The sequence below is a fragment of the Zootoca vivipara genome, chromosome 5, assembly GCF_965207765.1.
Source record: "Zootoca vivipara chromosome 5, rZooViv2.hap1.1, whole genome shotgun sequence".
In the NCBI taxonomy this organism is placed as follows: domain Eukaryota; kingdom Metazoa; phylum Chordata; class Lepidosauria; order Squamata; family Lacertidae; genus Zootoca; species Zootoca vivipara.
In genome coordinates, this window is record NC_142588.1 from 69,584,109 (window position 1) to 69,606,887 (window position 22,779).

Sequence of the window (22,779 nt, forward strand, 5' to 3'; positions counted from 1 at the left end):
ACACTTGAGAAGCTTCTTAAATTTATGCAGAAAATGAAAGACAATTATGACCCAGTCTTGATCTTTATGCAAATACAAGGCCATATCCTAGATTGATCAAAGAAGAAATGTTGGAACTTTGAAAGGAGGGCGGGGGGAGGAACTGGGACACATCTGATATAGTGGATGTGCTATTTTGTAAATCGAAAAAAGGAAGTAGTTTAAACAGGCAAATCTGTTTAACATCCTTCTGGACTGTCTAGAGGGGTTGGGAGCTGGGGGCACTGCCATACAGTGGTTCTGCTCCTCCCTCCTGGGCCGTGTTCAGAAAGTGGGGGGGGGATGAGTGTTCAGACCCCTGGGCTCTCACTTGTGGGGTGCCTCAGGGTTCTGTCCTCTCCCCCATGCTTTTTAACATCTACATGCAGCCACTGGGAGAGATCATCAGGGGGTTTGGGCTCATAGCTGCCAAGTTTTCCCTTTTCTCATGAGGAAGCCTATTCACCATAAGGGAAAATCCCTTTAAAAAAGGGATAACTTGGCAGCTATGGTTTGGGCTGGGTGCTCATCAGTATGTGGATGATACCCAGCTCTACCTCTTTTTCAAATCAGAACCAGTGAAGGCGGTGAAGGTCCTGTGTGAGTGCCTGGAGGCGGTTGGAGGATGGATGGTGGCTAACACAGTGTTTCTCAACCAGTGTGCCTCCAGATGTTTTGGGACTACAACTCCCATCATTCCTGACCACTGGTCTTGCTAGCTAGGGATGATGGGAGTTGTAGTCCCAAAACATCTGGAGGCACACTGGTTGAGAAACACTGGGCTAACAGATTGAGGTTGAATCCTGACAAGACAGAAGTACTGTTTTGGGGGGACAGGAGGCGGCAGGTGTGGAGGACTCCCTGGTCCTGAATGGGGTAACTGTGCCCCTGAGGGACCAGGTGCGCAGCCTGGGAGTCATTTTGGACTCACAGCTGTCCATGGAGGCGCAGGTCAATTCTGTGTCCAGGGCAGCTGTCTCTCAGCTCCATCTGGTACGCAGGCTGAGACCCTACCTGCTTGCAGACTGTCTCGCCAGAGTGGTGCATGCTCTAGTTATCTCCCGCTTGGACTACTGCAATGCACTCTATGTGGGGCTACCTTTGAAGGTGACCTGGAAACTACAACTAATCCAAGATGCAGCAGCTAGACTGGTGACTGGGAGTGGCTGCCGAGACCACATAACACCAGTCTTGAAAGATCTACATTGGCTCCCAGTACGTTTCTGAGCACAATTCAAAGTGTTGGTGCTGACCTTTAAAGCCCTAAATGGCCTCGGTCCAGTATACCTGAAGGAGCGTCTCCACCCCTATCGTTCTGCCCGGACACTGGGGTCTAGTACCGAGGGCCTTCTGGCGGTTCCCTTGCTGCGAGAAGCCAAGTTGCAGGGAACTAGACAGAGGGCCTTCTCAGTGGTGGCGCCCTCCCTCCCATCAGATGTCAAAGAGGAAAACAGCTACCAGAATTTTAAAAGACATCTGAAGGCAGCCCTGTTTAGGGAGGCTTTTAATGTTTAATAGATTATTTTATTTTATTTTTCTGTTGGAAGCCGCCCAGAGTGGCAGGGTATAAATATTTATTATTATTATTATTATTATTATTATTATTATTATTATTATTATTAACTTGTTCTTTCCCCCTACTTGCATGGGTGTATGCATGATCTGCCTTACTGAGATGTTGACCCAGTTCACACATAATGCTAAACCAAACCATAACAAAGTAACAGGAAGAGAAGACTTGGAGAGAAGCCTTTTTTGCTCCCCATCTGGTCCTGTGCTCCTGATGAGGTAAGCCATGGTTTGGCTTAGCATTACAACTGAACCCAAGCTCATGGTTTGTCTCCCCAAAACAAACTGCATTCAGTAAGCCATAGAACAAACTATGGCTACAGCTTTTGGCTTGTCTGGAGTGAGATAAACCACAAGCCTGGGTTCGGACATAACAAAAAAAACCAAACCATGGCTTAGCTTACATTCGTGCAGCACCAGCAAGACAGGAGGAGGGCAAAGATCTTCCCTCTGGGACCTCACGTACTTGGTCATTTGCACTATATCATAGTGTGAAATGAGTTGTTGTGGGCACATACCCCTTAAGAATAGTTAGGAATTGGGCCGGCCAACTGTTTGGGAGTAAGAAGGGAACTGAACTCACATCCTTCCTCTCTAATCTCAGTTGTTGGCCACAGGGACTTCAGCTCTGTTAAAGGTTATGCATGTGTACCTGAGGTTGTTGGAGTCAGCTAGGGACTCATGCATGGGGCATGCCTGCAAATCCATTATTAAGCTAGGCATATCTATCCTGAAATCTGCCTTTTACATAATTTGAAGTCTGGAGTGAGGTGGACAACTCATAATGGCAAACTAGTGTTCTTCTACCCTTCCAAAGTCAAATCAAAGTCCACTGGTTTCAGTTCCAACTCCTAGTGGACTCACAGCTCTCCTAGTTAGCGCCTGACACATATTTATTCATCCAAGAATAAACAGCCAGAAAAGTCTGGCTAGTAATGATAGACATCTTCATGGCTGAAATACATTGCCTGCTGGCCCAGTTCACTGAAGCACAGGGGGGAACTACAATTCTCATACTGTAAAGCAGCAGTGAATGCTCAAGAGTATCCAGGCCTTAGTATCCAGGCATTCAGGATGAAATGTAGAAAGTGTCTGTGTCCACATCTTGCTTTCCCTGCTATGAGTTAAACCTTCAGATGGATCAATCAGTTGAATGAATTTGTATCCCATCCTTCATCTCAAAGGATCCGGGGGGGGGGGGCATGTTTGCTTGGGAAAGGTACAGACGATTGGGAAATGTTGGCAGTGAGGGCAACATTCCAAGCTTCCTTGGAAAATTCTTGGTTAAAAATCAACAACAGCCACTTGATGGTTTCCAAGAGCTTTCTGAGAAAGTTAGGGAAAGCCAAGCTCATTAAGAGGTGAGCCAGGAGAGGCAACCCATCACAAATCTGCACACATTTTGCAACCCAGAAAGTACCTCAGCATATTTAACTTCAAAGTCCAATTGTTTCCATGCTAAGGACAACGTCTTAAGGAAAAAATGCGGTGGCCATGCCAGCATATTGTCATCCTAAAGCTCAGGAGAATGTGATAAATGGAGGTTGGTCTCTCTCTGATGTCTGGCATAAACAGCTGAATATCAAGCTAAGAGCTATGACCCAAAGGCCTAGATGTGTTTGCTTTTAAAAATATGTTGACTGAAATATATTAGGAATGCACAATTAGTCCCCCGTGTTATGGGAAATCAATTTATTCACTGGCACAGGATTTGGTTCAGGTACTTGCTGTGAAGTATAATTTGTGATTCATTATGGTGGTGTTTTGTTTTGTAAATGACCCAGAAAAGATGTATAATACAGAAGGCAGAATAACAGAAGTGGTGCTTGAGCAACTACAATGGTATTCTTTCAGTATCTTGATGGCTTGTTAATATTTTGCCCACTAAAATTAAATCTGTAGGGTCCTTGAAAAGGCACACATTCATTATTAATTGCAATCTCACTTTCGATGTCAGAAAGTGCAGCACTGGGAGTACCTGTGGTCAAAACACAGCCTTGTTTCGTGCTGATCAAAGGGCTTCCTCTCTTAAACTCTCAGCTCAGAACCATTTACCATTCCCTGCCTTGCCCTTTTATGGAACCACTTGATAGCATAGCAAGGAAATGTTGAAGCAGCTTCCATGGGATAACTTCTGGGGATTTTTAGTGATAAATATTTACAAAGGAAGCTAGTATAAAATTGAGTGCAATTTATTTGCTTGCAAGATTGCTATACAGTTACATGTTGCTGCCCTAATCCAGTTATTTGCAGTGGCCTCAGAAGGTCCTCTTCTTCCTTTTTACTTAGGTGGAAACTCTATACAGACATCTTGCACCTGGAACTATCCCACCACTGAACTGCAAATAAGTAAGTTCCATTTTCACCTTAAAAGTACACAGGGCCCTCATTTGGGGAATGAGAAGACAAACCAAACCCTAAAAACTTGGAAGCAATTTGAATGTTTTCAGCTCTAGGTGAATACCTTTATATTCTTCCCAGACTTTCAAAAGGCCTCAATCGGTTTTTTTATTTTTTATTTTTGGTGGAATGCTGCTTATATATTTTTGTTATTTTTCTATTCCGTGATTTTTGTGTCTGCGGGTACTCACTATTGCGCACTGACACTCACAGCACTCTTACCAAAAAAAAAAAGTGCAGGTAATAGTGACCATTTTATTTACAAACTGCTCTGGAAGCTGATGTTGAAGAGCAGTATAGATCTTTCCTAAGAAATACAATATACCAGCAAATGAGGAACAAGCAGATTCCATATGAATATGCCTATAACAAGTATTCTTTTTTTTCTTTACACACACACTCATTGAATCCACAGGTAGGGCTCAGGCAAATCCCAACAAGGCCAGTGAGCATCTTTTGTAGCCATGAGAGAGACCAGGGTCAGCAATGCATACACAAACATATGCAACGCTGGTGCTGGGATGAGCCACAGAGCTATTTAAACCCCAGGCGGGCCCCTCTCATGTCTCCTTGGATTATCTGACCCCACCCATGTTCACTCTGTACTTGATGTCAGAGAGCGTTAAGGGCCCAATGGTGCAGTGTCTTTAAACAGAAGAATTAATCACATTTGGCAGAAAGGTGTAGGAAACAGATGCACCCTGAGGCAGATTCTGATGGGTGTCCCCAGAGGCCAACTGCTAGGAGCTGTGCGGCCCTTTGCCTGGATTTGGAACGTATTTGAGCCTAATCTGTCTAACCTGCCTGGAGTTGTGGGGCCCTGGTTGGTGACAGAACAAGCTCTCCATGCACCCTAATAGTCTGGGTAAAGGGATCGTCCCTGTTTGTGTCCCCTGCTTGAGGACACCATTTGGCATCTGATATAGTTTGGTTGCCCATGTTGTGTATTGAGTCAAAGGATTTTATATCTGCATTACAATAATAATAATAATAATAATAATAATATATTATTATTATTATTATTATTTATACCCCGCCCATCTGGCCGGGTTCCCCCAGCCACTCTGGGCGGCTTCCAACAAAACATTAAAATACAGAAATCCATCAAACATTAAAAGCTTCCCTAAACAGGGCTGCCTTAAGATGCCTTCTAAAGGTCTTGTAATTGTTATTCTCTTGTCTGTATGTGCTTTAAGTTTAGGGTAAAGTAACTGCCTTTTGGTTCAGCTACTATTGGTTCATTTAAGCTGCTGTATTTGGATCCTCTGTCTTATTGGTTTCCTCCAAAAGGCAGCACTGTGATTGCCTGATATTGTTCCCTCCAAAATGTATTCCTTTCTAGCTAGTCCCCTGTCCCTATAAATGTAGCTTTCCTGTCCTCAGAGTCAGTCTTGTCTTGTTGCCTTAAATAAAGAGCTGTTATCATGAAGATGTTGTCACTGAATGACTACTATTAAGAAACCCACGACACAACAGCCCACACTGTTTATTATCAACGTAGATGTTTAAATAAAATGTGGCCCATATTCTACTGTGTGTCTTGCCTCTTATTTCCTGGTTCCTGGTTCCCATCACAACAGCTTTACTCCATGTAAATTTACACCATGTGGATTTATCAGAAACATTTCCTTCTATCAGCAGTGACAGACTGTAGTGTAGATGAAGCGACTTCAATGTAATTTGTGTCACTGTTTGCTTTTTCTTGTGAGCATACATTGCTTTGGCAATAGATGTATCTCTACCAGGAATGAGTCTCTCAGTGGTGTTTGTTTCCTCCGTTCTTGTTCAACTTTAATATTAAATGGTACCATATCTGAATAGCAAGATGAGGACTTTTTTGAATTCAGAGGACTGTCACGGCAGTCTTAAGTTGACAGGAATTTAAGAGGTGGCCACTTAATCTTATTTGAATGGGGTGAGAAACTGGATCTCAAGACTAACAATCAAAATCATTAAAGGAAATTGTACAGTTTATGGATATACAGCTTTGTGAGGAAGTAGGTTGACTTACAACTCAAGCAGCCTTGGTGTGAGACCAAGTATGTATTCTGAGTTAAAATAAGGGGGGGAAATTCTCTATGTTGATAATTTCAGGGTTTCCCCCTGCCCTCCATACTAATGAGCTAGAGACGAAGGATGAAAGCAGTCCAACTGGAAACAGGACTGACATAGTTTCTTGTTTGCTGTGAACTTTCTGAAATATTAGTTGTTTTCACATTTCAGATTATATATGGTGCCTTTTAGTGAACAAAGATAATGAGGTCTTAATTTGTCAAAAGCTTATCCACATTTAATTGCTTAGGGGTGTTTCTGAGTTTTACCATGACAGCTACTTAAGGCTTTGCGCATATAAAGGCCTCAAGTTCAAGGTGTGACATTTTGGGTAGTGGACTAGGAAAGGCCCCAATTTAGAAAATTGCTACCAGTCAGGCAGACTACCGATCAAATGGGATGGGATGCTAAATATATCATTAAAACAATGTCAGGCTTAAAAAGAATTAAAAGCCATAGGAAAGCCTTGGTTTTCATCCAGACTGTAGAATATGAGGAAGGTTTAACCCCTCCCTCCCCAGCCACAATTCTGATTAAATCTCCCTGCCCCCTGCAGTGCTGCTAACTTTCGAAAGGCAGCTTCCATTAGCAGCAATGGGAGAGAGCTTCTCCCTCCCTCTCTATAAGGCTTAGAGCATGGGGGTGATTTTCATCTAGATCAGGCATAGGCAAACTCGGCCCTCCAGATGTTCTGAGACTACAATTCCCATCATCCCTGACCACTGGTCCTCTTAGCTAGGGATTATGGGAGTTGTAGTCCCGAAACATCTGGAGCGCTGAGTTTGCCTATGCCTGATCTAGATCATAGCTGAGGAGGGAAAGGTTAACCCCCTACATGCTGTGGTCCTAGTGAAAAATAATCCATGTTCCTATGTTTACAATTATGATGATTAAAACTCATTTTAGTTTCTAATGACACACTTCTAATGACACAGTTAGCTCCAAGTATAACTGTGCTACAAGGACCAATGGTCTCTCATACTAGAGAAACTAATTTTGGAAAGTTATATTCACTAGAAACTCCTCCCCCTCCCCAAATATTGAAGACAAAGAAGAAACGGCAGTTATCTTCATTATCCCCTTTCCAGAGGAATCTGGGTGGTTAGATTCCACTACTGGAGTCAAGGGGGCTGAAAGGCTGAGCTAGCCAGACCTTTGTTCTGTTTTAGCAAGCCATTAAAAATATATACTCAAGTTGTGAAGCACATTCCATAGAGAATTAAAGGGGGAGAGAAGTACTGGTCAGAAATGAGAGGCATTTTTCTTCAAGAAATATTGTTACTATTTAACAAAGTGGATTTTTTTAAATAAAAAGAACCATTATGAATCCAACTTCTTTCTAGGCCTAGAGAACACACATCCATTTTAACAATGTGATTCACACACAAAAAAAAAACCTTCACAAGCAGCTTAAGCATTTGGCACCCCTGACAATTATGTAGACAAATGTGGGCACTATGGCAAAGGGTGAATTTGCACCAGCTGGTTTCTCAGAAAGCTTCCTGGAAACAGTGGGAACTGGTTGGCTACATTGCCGTTAAACCATAGCTTAAAACGAACTATGGTTTAACGTGGCATGTAAAGTACCTCAGTGTTTGAGCATGCCCTCCTAGTCAGCAGCAGACCATTTGAAAAGGATGGTGGTAGGAAAGTTTGGCTGCTGTCCTTCCACAGAAATGAGGTGGAGAGAAATGAGCAAGGGACAGCCTCTCTCAGAGTTCTGCAAATCGGAAAGAGCATCTCACTACCACCAGTTCCTACAATTAATCCAGAATGCGGCAGCTAGAGTGGTGACTGGGAGCGGCCGCCGAGACCACATAACACCGGTCTTGAAAGATCTACATTGGCTCCCAGTACATTTCCGAGCACAGTTCAAAGTGTTGGTGCTGACTATTAAAGCCCTAAACAGCCTCGATCCAGTATACCTGAAGGAGCGTCTCCACCTCCATCGTTTTGCCCGGACACTGAGGTCCAGCACCGAGGGCCTTCTGGCGGTTCCCTCATTGCGAGAAGCCAAGTTGCAGGGAACTAGGCAGAGGGCCTTCTCGGTGGTGGCGCCCGCCCTGTGGAACGCCCTCTCATCAAATGTCAAAGAGAAAAACAACTACCAGACTTTTAGAAGACATCTGAAGGCAGCCCTGTTTAGGGAGGCGTTTAATGTTTAATCCATTATTGTATTGTATTTTTCTGTTGGAAGCCGCCCAGAGTGGCTGGGGAAACCCAGCCAGATGGGCGGGGTATAAATAAATTATTATTATTATTATTATTATTATTATTATTATTATTATTATTCCGACAAACTTTACAGCTCTGGCTCTGAATGCCAAATTAGGGGCTTGGAAGGAGGGTCCACGCATACCGAAATAAAAGTATATGCTCATTTAAAATGCAATAATTTGAGATTTAATGTTCAGTGGAAAATGATAAAATAACTATTGCAGTTAATTAGAGGGGAAGATGGTTATTTTAGTCATATTAGCTTCCATTAATACGCGGCAGCAGAACTTTGAATTAGTTAAATTACCGTTGTAAAATGGCATATTAAAAGTGAGATATGGTATTTGAAATAAAACAGGAATGTACAGATAAAATCAAAGAGCCTAAAATTATTTATCTTTGATTCAAACCTTTTTTTTTATTAAAGTATGAATGCCTTTACATTGCAGAATAGTTTACATACATTGGAAAGCAATAAGCATATTTTTTTCAAGAGGTGCAAGTCCTCCTCAGTATGTTCCCATGATCAATCTACATGCTGTGACACGGATCACACACGCAGACACACATACACACACTCGCACAAACATACAAAGTATACATATTCACACACAATGGAACAGACTGCTAGAGCTATCTGCTTTGATTAGCTTTCTTTTAAGGCTTCTGTAAGGTGCCCTCGTGCCCCTAACATTACCACGATTTATGAACAAGACTATATGTATAAAGGAGCAGCGTTATCTGCAACCTACTAATCAGCACTTGGCCTTTAAAACATTATTTATTTATTTTTTAAAAAGAAACAAATAAACAACTTTCTCAAGTTATGAACCCTTTCACCTGTGACCAGAAAAGGGTTCTGGAAATATTAGTAGGAGGTTTTGAATCACAACAAATAATCTGCTTTCAAAAACCTGATCCCTTTCCCTTGTAAGACACCCTGTGATCAAACTGGACATAAGAAATGATACCCAAGGAAGTGGGGGCAATATGGACATAGCTGGTGGCAAGACTGCTGTGAAACTAAGGGTCTCATACTATACCAGTACTGAGGGAAAGCATGCATGGCAGCTTAACTATTAACTATCCAGGATCTTTATTTTGAAGCTATTTATATACTGCTTAATTACCGAAGTTTATCATTAATTACCGAATTACAATCTCTCACAATCTTCAGCAGTGGTTCGGTCGTCCCAGGCATTCAAAAACAGTTCACAATCAGGTCCCCCAGCTCCCCACCCTGCCTTTTAGTATCCCTGCAAGTTTGTATTTAAAAACTATAGGGCCAAAGTGGAAAATGAGTGGCTGCAGGTACATTAAAAAGGTAAAATAAAATAAAATATAGCATATGATTATAGTGTGTAAATATAAGCATCTTTGAATATTCAAACTGTGAAATGTGAGTTCATGTAGATTTTCAGGCTGTTAATCTAAAAGACTGCAGGTAGCTAGTTCAATCTGGAGACAGTCAACAGGATTAGCAGTAGGCCAACAAATTGTATTTACTCTCTAGAAATGGATCCCATTTGCAACTGTATTAAGACTCTAGCAACAAATCCTAGAGGATTCTATCATTAGAATTGTTCGCTTGGTGTCAACAAGCAAACTGAAATAATTTATTAACTTTATGAGACGAGCCTGAACTGTAAGGGTCAAAATGGGGCTGGAAGCTGTGGTTGAAGGTAAAATGGAAACACAAGTAAAAATGTTTTGTCACATTTTTAAACAGCAGCAGTAGATTTCAATGTGGTGCAGTTATTATAAAGATGCATATATTTTAGGGAATTTACTGAATTGCTTCTTTATTTTGAAAAGCTGATCAGTCACATGTTGGGTGCCCCATCACTCCCACATTGAACTGTTGCTTATTCATCTATATGCTTCTATTCCCAGGGCCATTTTCTGCTTTTGCTTAACCAGTAATGAGTTCAAGTCAGCCGTCATCAGATTCCAATTCTTGAGACATTTCTTCGGATGAGCTATTCCTGTGGATCCGTCCATCGCTCTTCATGCTATGGAAAGTCTTCTTAAAGGCCTCCATCATGGCATGGGCCAACTTTTTGGCCTCTAACTTGCTCTCGCACTCTACGGCATGGCAGTCCATTTGGTAGGACAAATCATCATTGATCTCCCGATAAACCCAAGCAAAAATGTTTGGGCTGACATTGTGGTCGGCAGTGCAGTAAGCAATACGTGCAACTTGAAAGGTATCCATGTGGACAGTGGCCTCTCCTTTGAGGTCCAGATGATGCAGCCAAACTTGGAAGGGGCGGATTTCCAGAAGGGCATTAGCTGGGAAGACGTCCTCTCTGGCAAGCGTGTGCTTCTTCCACAACTCAATGACTGGTTTCTCCGTGCAACCTGACAAAAACTGCATCCCTGTTGTGGAAACTTTACCCAAATATGTAACCTAAGGAAAGAGATAGAAAGGATAAGAAAGTTTGTCAACGCAAGTCTTTGCAATTTCAATTTTTACAGAACACCATTAGCATCACTTGAAAATTGTAGACCTATCTCAGCTCAAGCAATTTTTAGCTTGGGATTTTCAAAGTCTAGGTGACATTGAATTAGAACTACAGTACTAAATTTACAGTACATCCAAATATTTCATCATCTAACAATTCCATTAAAAAGCTGAAGATTCAGCTACTGAGTACATCCATATTAGTTTTGCAATGATCAAAATGTGCCTGTTTTGTCTTCCAATTAGGCTTATGTACGTATCATACAAGAATACAGATATCTGAAGCAGCATTTTCAAGTCTGGACTTATGTCTGCCTATCTTCCCATGATTGCTTCTAAATGTAGAAGTACAACAGAAGATAAGCACTCTGTTCCTACTAGCTCTCAAATTTTATTCCTGTAATAGTGCTAAAATAATACATTCCAAGTGAACTGGTGTAACACAGTGAGTTAATTATACAATGTTGTGCATGTTTAATCAGAAGCAAGGCTCAATGAGTTCAAGAGGGCTTGCACTTGCGAAGTGTTTTAGGACTGCAGCCTAAGACATGCTTAGTCAGGCATTATGCTTGAACAGGGAATCCTAATAAAAGTACGAGGCACTGAGTGGGAAGGTTTGAAGACCGTCAAACACACATAGAGACCCCCTTCAGAGCTTCTCACTCAATGTGGGAAGGTCGGAGCAAGCGGGGATGGCATACACAGCTCAATGTCTCCTACTCAGGCTGGTATTCCGGATTCAGAAGTAATGCCTAAACAAGCTACAAAGAGCTGCAAATCTGAACGCTCGTGGTTCAGTTCTTGTTTCTACCACCAGGCAGAAACCCATTAGGTGGGTCTCTGGCAAACTGCTCTCTTTCAGTCTCAACAATATGGGGATAATACTCATCCACTTCACAGGGTTGATATAAGAACCACAACATGATGCTGAAAGTGCTCTACAGATGCTAATAATAATTATTATGTACATTGTGTTGTCTTTTTCAACATCTCAAATTAAAATATGATCCGTAAAAATAACCAGATGGGCAGGATAGAATTATTATTATTATTATTATTATTATTATTATTATTATTATTATTACTGCAACAGCCCAGTTCACAACTCTAAAATATATAGTGTGAAACTAGTTAGTTACAATGTCAACCTAAGCAGCTGCTTAGGGTGCCAGAATCTTAGGGGAAGCAGCGAAATAGCAGCAGGTATGCATATGACAGAGCTAACTGGGAGTTTTGAAAGCAAAGTGGAAAGGAAACAGAGCCATAGCTTGTGCTGGAGGAGAGAGGGTCAAAAGGAGTGAGAGAGAATGGAGCTGGCACAGAGATACATGAATGGCCAAGAGCTCTGCTTCATCCCTCAAAGAGGGTTGTCCTGGTGGGAAGTGTTTGGCATCATTTACCTATCCACTCCTGGCCAATTTTTGAAATCATATTCTTTAACAAATAACATTTTTGTGCAAAGTGAGTGTGACAAAAAACTATTTAAGTTTAACATTGGGCCTCCAAATATGATTTGCCAAACATGACACTATAATTGTGCAAGTACAGTTTATGTGTTTATTGGGTTAAGTAAACAGCAGCCTTTGTGATGCTGGAGTAGTTTGGGGACCTTTAGGGGAGAGGAGGGGAATTTTTCTGTCCCTGAAAAAATCCCCTGAAATGCAAACAACATTTTTGGAGAAGCAATTTTTGTCAGACCACAGCAGAAGCAGAAAGAGGCTACTATATTAAAAATGTGCACATTAATTGCATTCATGTAATTAGCATAATGTTTAGTTTGGTCCATAGCTTTCCACATCCCAAGCAACTAACTGCTGTAAGAGTTCACTATCAAAGTTCCTCGTTATAAAAATAGGTCTGAACAGCAATGTGTTTACATTGTGCAAAATCATTAAATACTAATGTAACATACAAGGACTCAGCATGAAAACAACTCTCAGAGTTTCTGCAGGAGTTGTTTGTGTCACACTCAGAGACCCAAATAATTAAAGAATAAGCTTACAAAATATTATTGGAAATCCATCCTGGTTTATTCCCTCTCTGCCAAAATGCAAGGAAATCACAAAATGAAAAGCCTTAAGAAGTCTTCTATAACGTCACACCTATAAGCATCTTATATTTGGGGCAACCTAGGGAATTGCAACAGCTAAAATTGTTAACAAGGCCTTGGACCTTTATTTCCTATCACTACTCCAGTCAATTAAGCTTCCATAGCCTTATGGTGTTACTAAGAGTTCAAGTGGTTTCCTTCCTACCCCCTCCAAACAGTCTCACAGGTGTTGAAGTTGTTGTAGGTTTTCAAGTCTATAGATTAGAAAATAAGATAAATATATAAACTGCCATGTTTGTAACCTTCAGTTTCTTCTCTGCAGAACCAATCTAATACATTTCATTCTTACACGAGTTACCCAAAAGAAGTTTGGTACCACAAACAGCAGTATGCATTGGAAGCCTTCTCTGAAGTCCATGACAATTGTTGACCATGGAGGACTCAGGCCCCAGAGGCAATGCCATATTAAGGTGGTGGGCCCGCTGGTCCAATTGCCAAAATAAGGCAGCTTCTCCCCAAAAGGAGCACATGAAATAAAGTACCACAAAATTAGTCTTGAGGTATCTTAACAGAGTGAGTGGCACTGTGGGTTAAACCACTGAGCCTAGGGCTTGCTGATCAGAAGGTCAGTGGTTCGAATCCCCGCAACGGGGTGAGCTCCTGTTGCTCGGACCCAGCTCCTGCCAACCTAGCAGTTCGAAAGCACGTCAGAGTGCAAGTAGATAAATACCTTCCTACAGTGGGAAGGTAAACGGTGTTTCAGTTTGCTGCTCTGGTTTGCCAGGAGCGACTTAGTCATGCTGGCCACATGACTTGGAAGCTGTATGCCGGCTCCCTCGGCCAATAACGCGAGATGAGCGCCACAACCCCAGAGTTAGTCACGACTGGACCTAATGGTCAGGGGTCCCTTTACCTTTTTATCTTAACAGTCTAAAATATGTATTAAGGCATAAGGTTTTGTGGACTACAAAAAAACCTACTTTTGAGCCTGTAGAGTTTCAAAATTCTGAAACATAAACAAGAAACATTTTGACTATCTTATGCAGCATACGGCTCTTACATTGAACATAGTGGGACTTAATTCTGAGTAAGCATACAAGGGATGGCACGGCACAGATCGAGTATATAAAAAATTACAAGTTGAAAATGTTTGCATGTTACCACAGATTTTTATCATTTCTGTAACATCAGAAATCTGGATCTTCCAGTGAAATTGAAAGGGAGCAGTAGGTTCAAAAGTGAAATAATTTCTTCACACAGCACATCATGTGATGCTGGCCACTGGCTTTTAAACGTGTTTAAGCAAAGCCCTTTCCTGTTGTTAGCCTCCACAACTTCAGGTTATTCAGAGGGAGACTGTCTCTGAATCTGGAGGTTCTATGCACAGTACTGGCTATCTACTTGTATATTCCATATACAGTCATGCCTTGGAAGACGAACGGAATCCGTTCTGGAAGTCCATTCAACTTGCAAAACATCGGAAACCAAGGTGTGGCTCCTGCAGCCAATTGGAAGCCGCCTCGTGTGTTCAGGTTCCAAAGAGTGTTCACAAACCAGAACACTCACTTCCGGGTTTGCGGTGTTCAGGAGCCAAAACGTCCGATTTGCAAGGCGTTCAGGATCCAAGGTACAACTGTACAAGCTTTCCATCTCCAGGTTTGGATGACGTCTACCTTTGAATTTCTCCTGAGAAATCTCTATGTGGGACAAGAAGCTACAGTTAGAACTGGATATGGAATAACTGATTGGTTCAAAATTGGGAAAGGAGTACGACAAGGTTGTATATTGTCTCCCTGCTTATTTAACTTATATGCAGAATTCATCATGCGAAAGGCTGGACTAGATGAATCCCAAGCCGGAATTAAGATTGCCAGAAGAAATATCAACAACCTCGGATATGCAGATGACACAACCTTGATGGCAGAAAGCGAGGAGGAATTAAAGAACCTTTTAATGAGGGTGAAAGAGGAGAGCGCAAAATATGGTCTGAAGCTCAACATCAAAAAAAACCCAAGATCATGGCCACTGGTCCCATCACCTCCTGGCAAATAGAAGGGGAAGAAATGGAGGCAGTGAGAGATTTTACTTTCTTGGGCTCCTTGATCACTGCAGAGGGTGACAGCAGTCACGAAATTAAAAGACGCCTGCTTCTTGGGAGAAAAGCAATGACAAACCTAGACAGCATCTTAAAAAGCAGAGACATCACCTTGCCGACAAAGGTCCGTATAGTGAAAGCTTTGGTTTTCCCAGTAGTGATGTATGGAAGTGAGAGCTGGACCATAAAGAAGGCGGATCGCCGAAGAATTGATGCTTTTGAATTATGGTGCTGGAGGAGACTCTTGAGAGTCCCATGGACTGCAAGAAGATCAAACCTATCCATTCTGAAAGAAATCAGCCCTGAGTGCTCACTGGAAGGACAGATCGTGAAGCTGAGGCTCCAATACTTTGGCCACCTCATGAGAAGAGAAGACTCCCTGGAAAAGACCCTGATGTTGGGAAAGATTGAGGGCACTAGGAGAAGGGGACGACAGAGGACGAGATGGTTGGACAGTGTTCTCGAAGCTACAAACATGAGTTTGACCAAACTGCGGGAGGCAGTGGAAGACAGGAGTGCCTGGTGTGCTATGGTCCATGGGGTCACGAAGAGTCGGACACGACTAAATGACTAAACAACAACAACCTTTGAATATGCCGAAGAATCAAAGAAGAGAACCGGGTTCTTGGCCTCATACCCTGTGTATAAGCTTCTTGATGCATCTGGTGACATTGTGGAAAGCAGGATAATGGACAAGATGGCCTTTGGATTGATCCAGCCTGGATACTCTTTAAAATAAAATATTTGTTTTTATTTCTGGTTTGCCAAGTCCCAATGTTTTAGTAACTCAACCTCATTGCTTCAAGAACCCAAGCAAACTCCACTGTCCTGAAGTAGCAATATTTTTATTTTGTATACTATAAAACAGAAAAAAAAGCTTTTTACCCCACTGGTCATTGTTAATTTGTACACAAACACAAGCCTTAATATGTGAAGTCTATCCCTGTTCAGATTGTACTTAGTCAAATGAGAGGCATATTAACTCTGTAAAGGGAAGTCCAGGACTGTTTGCAATAAGGCATTCAAACAGCTCCATGCTACACTCTGACTGCATGCAACTGTTCAAAAGAGCAGGTTTTGGTCTATGTTTACCTGCAATTGGAAGCCATTTTGAATCCATATTGTGGACAGAACCTTTCAAAATTTCACTGATTTCTATGTTTTATTTTGGTTTCTTAGAATTCCCAAGCAGTGCCAAGTCCGAGGCTGCTAGTATTTTATAAGCCACCATTGCTGATTTCTGTAATGCTTTGTTCTTACAACTCATGAATTTCATATAGCGAGGGAATACTGTTTTAAAAGCACAAAACACATAAAATATCCATGTGTTATACATATATTCTATCAACACACCATAAAATAATATTGAGAGCTGTGTTTTAGCAAGATTAATTCTTCAAAACCAGTAAAAATGACAGAAACCTGCACAATTTAATAGTCACCAGGTAGAAGAATCATCCGAAGTGTATGATATCCATTTCCCCAACACCCACAGGTGTTTGGTTCAGTATGACAAGCAATTGCACAAGGCAATCCAGTTGCGGGGAAGCTATATATAAATATAAAATCAGAGCCCTTGCAATACACTTTTGCTCCCAGAGAAGAAGGAAAATAAGTTGTTTCCCTTCTCCATCCCACATACAATAACCGCTCAGACTGGCAGTTGAATCTGTTTTCACTTGGGATAGCATCCTCATCCACACTTAAATGCAGCACATGAGCTGGGGAGCAAAGGGCAGGTTGCATGGCACACACAGCTCTGCTTTCCAACACCTTGCCATCAGTTACTTCCTGCTCCTCCTGACCCCTGCTCCCTCCAACAAATGCTGCAATGCAGACATGATGACCGTGTGTGTCACATGAGCAAAGCAAGACAGGGCATGCTAGCTGGAGTGGGTGGCCTGTACTGGATGCATCTGCCTGCCCACTCAGCCAAGATTTCTCCTCTGCAACAGTGCCGATTGTGATGCACTGGAAGAAAACTTGCTGAGCCAGCTAGCACAGGCCAGCAACAAGCCATTAGTGTTGATGCTGGGGCACCAGCTCAGGAGAATGGGAATATCTAGATGATCCCATTGCTGCCCTCCCCAGCGATCTCTCTGCCTAATGGTACTGTTGGAACGAGTCATAATTCAACGGAGTAGGAACAGTCAGTGGAGGGTGGCGATGGTGGACTGCTTTGTTTTGTATCACACTTCTCAGAAAGAGATCCAGTATAAAGTCCAAGCCATCAGTCTTGGTCAGGGGTCAGCAAACTTTTTCAGCAGGGGGCCAGTCCACTGTCCCTCAGACCTTGTAGGGGGCCGGACTATATTTTTTTGGGGGGGAAATATGAACGAATTCCTATGCCCCACAAATAACCCAGAGATGCATTTTAAATAAAAGGACACATTCTACTCATGTAAAAACATGCTGATTCCTGGACTGTCCGCGGGCCACATTGAGAAGGTGATTGGGCCGCATCCGGCCCCCGGGCCTTAGTGTGGGGACCCCTGGTCTTGGTGTACAACAATTGCCAATTTCATGTGGATGAACAGTCAAATCTCTCACTGACTTCTCTGAGAATCTGAGAGATGGTTTGTCTATTATACCATCTCTTAGTAGGTTTAGTAGATGATAGGTGTCATATGATATAGGAAACTGAGGGGGCACATCTAAAGAGCATTTTATTAAATTTCAGTAATAAAGAGCTTTTTATTATCTCACTATTCTCGGCATATAGAAATATTGCTTTATTATATCCTGTAGTAGGTTGAGATCTCCATACAGTTTTCAAAGGGTGTGTAAAAAGAAGGCATCCCACGCAACTTTCCTGGCATACTAAAGTTGTCTATATTCTTTCTGCCCTTTCTCCTGTCAAATGGGATTTTCTATCCAAGTCTTTTCCCTACTGGCAAGCTTCTACAATGATCTCAAACACAGCTGCACTTTCAACTATTAATAGTTATTAGGTGCATGTGAATATGCTAACCTTTAGGGGGAAAGCAAAATCCATGTCAAGGAAGATTTCAGTTCTTATGTAAACCTTGCAACAGAGTATGAATATTTGACTCAAGGTGCAATCTGCAAAAAGACTGCAGTATTGAGAGCTTTTGTTGTTGTTCTTTTCACCAGGATTGATAAAAAGGCTATTTTGGCTTACAGATACTTAGGGTAAAATTTCAACCTAAATGAAATCAATGAGAATTTGCTATTAATTGAAACAATAACATGATTTATGCATCAAAATCAACTTGTTTGCAATACCAGAGGATGACTGTAACTCACACTACAATACCTATGTAGCATCTCTGTGACCTCCTTTTTGCATTGCTCATGTGAAAAGGAAAAGGGTGTGGACAGGGACTGTGAGGCTGCACCCTTGGCCCTACCACCACTCATACACAGGGCCAGAACATGGGGGGCAGAGGGGGCTCATTGGCATAGGCCTACGATGTTGAGTGCGCCTACCCCAAGTCCCACTGGTAGAGGCGAAGGGGGATCCTTTGGTGAAGATTACTGCTCATGCATGGCTCCACCCTCACTGCCCCGCCCCACCATCTGAGAAGGACGGAAAGCCTTTGAGCAGACTACTGTAGGGTCATGGAACCCTGCATGACTGAGTTCGAAGATGTGGTGACGTCGACATCTGTAGGCCTTCCTGCTTCTGTCATCCATGCTAATAATATGTGGACAGTAGTAGAGGAGGCAGCCACACATCATTGGGGATGGGGGCAGAGGTATAGCCCAGAAGATGCATTCTATGTGCTTTGCATGTCCATGCAAGGAATTTGGGAAGAGTTTGTGGCTTCAAGTGGTTTTGCTTCCACACTGCTGAGCTCTCAGCAGAACATAACTAGCCAAAGACAGACCTAACTGTGAATCATGCCTCTTTATTCTGATCTTTGACAGAGAGTCTCTTGTGTGTCCAAAAAATGCCTCAGATACCTTTTCAGAAGCTGTGCCTAGGGCATACCTGCCAAGTTGCTGTCGGAGAAATAAGGGACTGGGCGGAAGTAGCAGACCGGAAGTAGCGCTGCCGCCATTTTGGAACTGGGCGGAGCATGCTCAGAATTGACTTTTGATGCTGCTTTGCCCAGTTCCAAAATGGCCACCGCGCCAGAAGTCGCACTGCAGCCATTTTGGAACTGGGCAGAGCAGCATCAAAAGTCGCTTCTGAGCATGCTCCGCCCAGTTCCAAAATGGCCGCCACGCCAGAATAAACCGGGGGGGAAACAAAAAAATCCGTTTTTTCAGCTAGGAACAGCTGGAAAAACAGGGATTTCCCGGGGAATATGGGAGACTTGGCAGCTATGGCCTAGGCTTTAGCACACCCTCCTAAGAGAAGCCTGCCTTGCTGACCACTCTATTGGCCTCTAACCACAATATAAGACTTTCCTTTCTGAGCAGGATTTTGGTGAAATGGTTTCAAGTTCTTGGAAGCTGTTTTAAGTGTTTTCTCTGCTGCTTTTAGACTATTGCTTTAAACCCTGCTTTTCTGTAGTTTTTAATTCCCATGATCCCCAGTGAGTCTTCCCTGAAGTCTTCCGATTAAAATTTTAAATCATCAGGCCCATAGAACCCTCCTAATCTGTATGCGTCTGCCACAGATTCCACCTATTATTTGCAACACCTGCATAACTTTTTCCATGAAATCATGAGTTTAACAAACCCTAAAACAAAACACCCAAAGGCAATTACTACCGTACATATAGGCTGGATCTAGACACATCAAGGAAGCATTTAAAGTGTTGTAAATTTAAGCAGAGAAAACAGTTAGAGAAAGACAGGACTCCATGTCGACATCTGGTGGCACAATGTTATACCGCAATACAATGCATATAAAGCGCTTTTTCTTTACCAGTCTAGCTGAGTCCATAGAAAGATGTGCTGAACCACTAGTCTCTTGTGAGTAACACTTAATGCACACACTAAGGGTCAAACTGGATGCAACAGCAGGAGATCCAGTATTTTCATTTTCCCAGGCTTTATAATAAAAAATAGCAAATAGAATATTTTAATAGGGGGCAAATCTGATCAGGACCACAGTGTTGGGGTAAGAAGCTAGCTCCAGAGCAGTTCCCCTATGAAAAGCACTTTCCCAAAGCTGATATTTGCCAGTGGAGGAAGATGTCCAAGCAGGGGACCTTAATGTTTTCCTGCTGTAGGGAAAATAGCAGATTGGGGAACAATTTCCATTGTGAAAAGAGCAGGGAGTGGAAGGTTTAACCCCTTCCTGATTCAATTCATCTCCCAGCTGCTGTTGAAGTGTTAAAAACAGAAGGATATCTGATATGGCTCTTCCATGTCACCTTGAGAGACTTAAATGAATCACAATGCACAAGGGACTCTGGATTGAAGCAAATGCATTTTAGTTCAACTGAACAGTTTCATAATCTATGTTTCTTTTTAGCACTTCGGCTTGCTACTTGACTTTCATTTTGTCTATGTTATTTAGGCAAAACAGTTTTAGATTATTTCCAGTAGCTTCTAGTTTTTAACAATGTCAGAAGTGTGAATTCCATAGCCTACTGCAAGATTAATGACTGGTTGACATATATATATATATATATATATATATATATATATATATATATATATATATATGCCCTATAATCACTTGGGGGAAAATTAAAATGTGGAACAAAAATATATAATTTATTAAGCCAAACATTTGTTTATTCTACTCCTCTAAACATTGGTTGCCTTTGCAGACTAATTAGCTAAGCTGTCATTAGAGGAAATACTGTGCACTTTGGACCAAGATGAGATTCAGAAATAGCAATCACCAAGAGAAGTGCTTATTACATTACACTAGAGTAGCCGGGGAAGGACGTAGCTCAGGTGGTGGAGCATAGGCTTTGCATTAAAATTATCACAGCTTCAAATCTAGGCATTTTCAGGTAAGGCTGGGAAAGACCCTGGAGAGTAGTTAATACTGAGCTAGATAGATCAATACTCTGACTCGGTATAGGGCAAATTTGAATGCTTCAGTGAGTCTGGAACAAATAGCTCCCTGGCAGGGCATCTGCTGTGCTTGCAGAAGGTCTCAGCATCTCCAGGTAGGGCTGGAAAAACACTCCTGTCTAAAACACTGGAGGGCTGCTACCAGTCTGTACACACAACAGTGAGCTAGATGGACCTATTTTCTGATTCAGTATAAGGCAACTTCCTATGCACTTTCATAGTCACACTTATACTGGAACTTAGTCTGTACTACACCATTATTTCGTATGATTGCATGAGGGTCAAATTATTAATACAGAGCTTCTGAATGCAAAGTTTCGTGAAGAGTGGGCCAATGGGAAACTGAGGGGTTGCTATGCAGTGCATCAGAGGTCTCAGACAGAGGGGAACCTCAAAAAAGAGAGGCTTTCCAGCAATATTAGAGTTCGGTGAGACCACAGAAAGGCAAGAGGATACTTGGTATGGATGGGGGAGATGATCCCTTAGTACTCCCTCTGCATGCCAGAGGCCTACAGACAAGTAATAGGTGCAATCTATGTTGCACATACCTGCCTCATAAATTTCCAGAATTTCCAGTACAGATTCTAGTAGGAGCATAATTTGCCTCATTTGTACATCATAAAACATGCTTCCGTTCTGTGTTCCCAAAAGCATACATACAGTGTACTAAAATTTCCCTCTGAAAATCCGATGAAGTTTGCATTAAAAAAAAAAGGTGTAAAAATATGTTCAAAATTGAGAGGGGGGACAATGGCAACAAAGTAACACAGCCTGCTTTTAAGAGTACCAATGACATCACATAATGCATAGGAAGTGGGTTACCAAGGAGATATGGTTCAGTCTAGCAAGCAATTCTGAACACCTTCTTCATGGTTCAATGAGAGTTGACAGCATTCAGTGTTTAGAGTGTTTTTTTAAAAAAAAGAAAAGAAAGAAAATGACATGAATTGGGGAAATGGCCTAATTTAAATTATTTCCCTATATGGCTAGAAGCTGAAATCTTATTCAAGTCAAAGGTTTTAACTGGTCCTTGATATTTTAACATGGTAAAATGCTACCAATTCGTGTACTATTTAATTTCATGTTGCTGTTTTCAGGCCATTCTGTCGTAATTGGGTATTTTACTATTTGTTGTAGGGAGAACAAAACCAGACATACATCAATGCTAAACACACTGGGGTTTTTTAAAGACATGAATGGGCAGAAGGTAGAATATGTACCACAGCTGGACTATGAGCCACTGTCTGCTGAGTTACTTAGTGAAAATAGGAGGCTGCCTTATAAAGCTCAGTATTGTCTACAATTCTACACCAACTAGCAGCGGCTCACCAGAGGACATTCCCACCACTACCTGAAGATGCTGGGACCTGGACCTGAGACTCGCTGCATGCAAAGCACTGACTTTTAGCCCTTCCTTTAGTGCCTGCTGGTTGTGGAATTCTTGCAAGGTGTTTTAAGAATACAAGTGTCATGTTGGATCAAAACTCCTTGCAGAATTAGGATCACTTCCTACACATTGGTGGTAGAAGAATAGAAAATATGGTACTGGAGCATGTGCTGGCAGCTCAGCTCGAGAGGTTTCTGGAGGAGACTGATTATCTAGATCCATTTCAATCTGGTTCTAGGCCTGGTTATGGGACAGAGATGGCTTTGGTCATCTTGGTAGATGACTTACTCCAAGAACTGGACAGGTAGGAGTCTGTTCCTGTTGGTTCTGCTGGATCTCTTGGTAGCTTTCAATACCATTGACTATGGTATCCTTCCAGGCCACCTTGCTGGGATAGGACTTGGAGGCACTGTTTTACAGTGGTTCCATTCCTTCCTGGAGAAGCAAATTCAGAAGATGGTGCTGGGGCGTGTGTGTGTGTGACTCCTGTTCAATGCCTTGGTCATTGGCTTGCAGAGTCCCTTAGGGTTTGCAAACCTGCCCAGGTTTTAAGATATTTGGGGGAGGCCCTTCTCCTTCCT

At 42.1% G+C, this 22,779-nt stretch overlaps 1 protein-coding gene across 6 annotated transcripts in view; it reads right to left on the minus strand.

The window, feature by feature from the left end:
* Positions 1–8,654: 8,654 nt before the first annotated feature.
* The window catches only part of PID1 (phosphotyrosine interaction domain containing 1), a 93,147-nt gene continuing 79,022 nt past the window's right edge, over positions 8,655–22,779 (minus strand). For 4 of the 6 annotated variants that reach the window (XM_035134008.3, XM_035134009.3, XM_088669745.1 and 1 more), the window contains one exon: positions 8,655–10,666. In XM_035134008.3, the coding sequence (XP_034989899.1) occupies positions 10,190–10,666 (477 nt within the window). In that variant the 3' untranslated portion in view covers positions 8,655–10,189. Of the gene's footprint in view, positions 10,667–14,336; positions 14,468–22,779 lie in introns of all 6 variants that reach the window. The other 2 variants (XM_088669743.1, XM_088669744.1) reach the window with 1 other exon arrangement.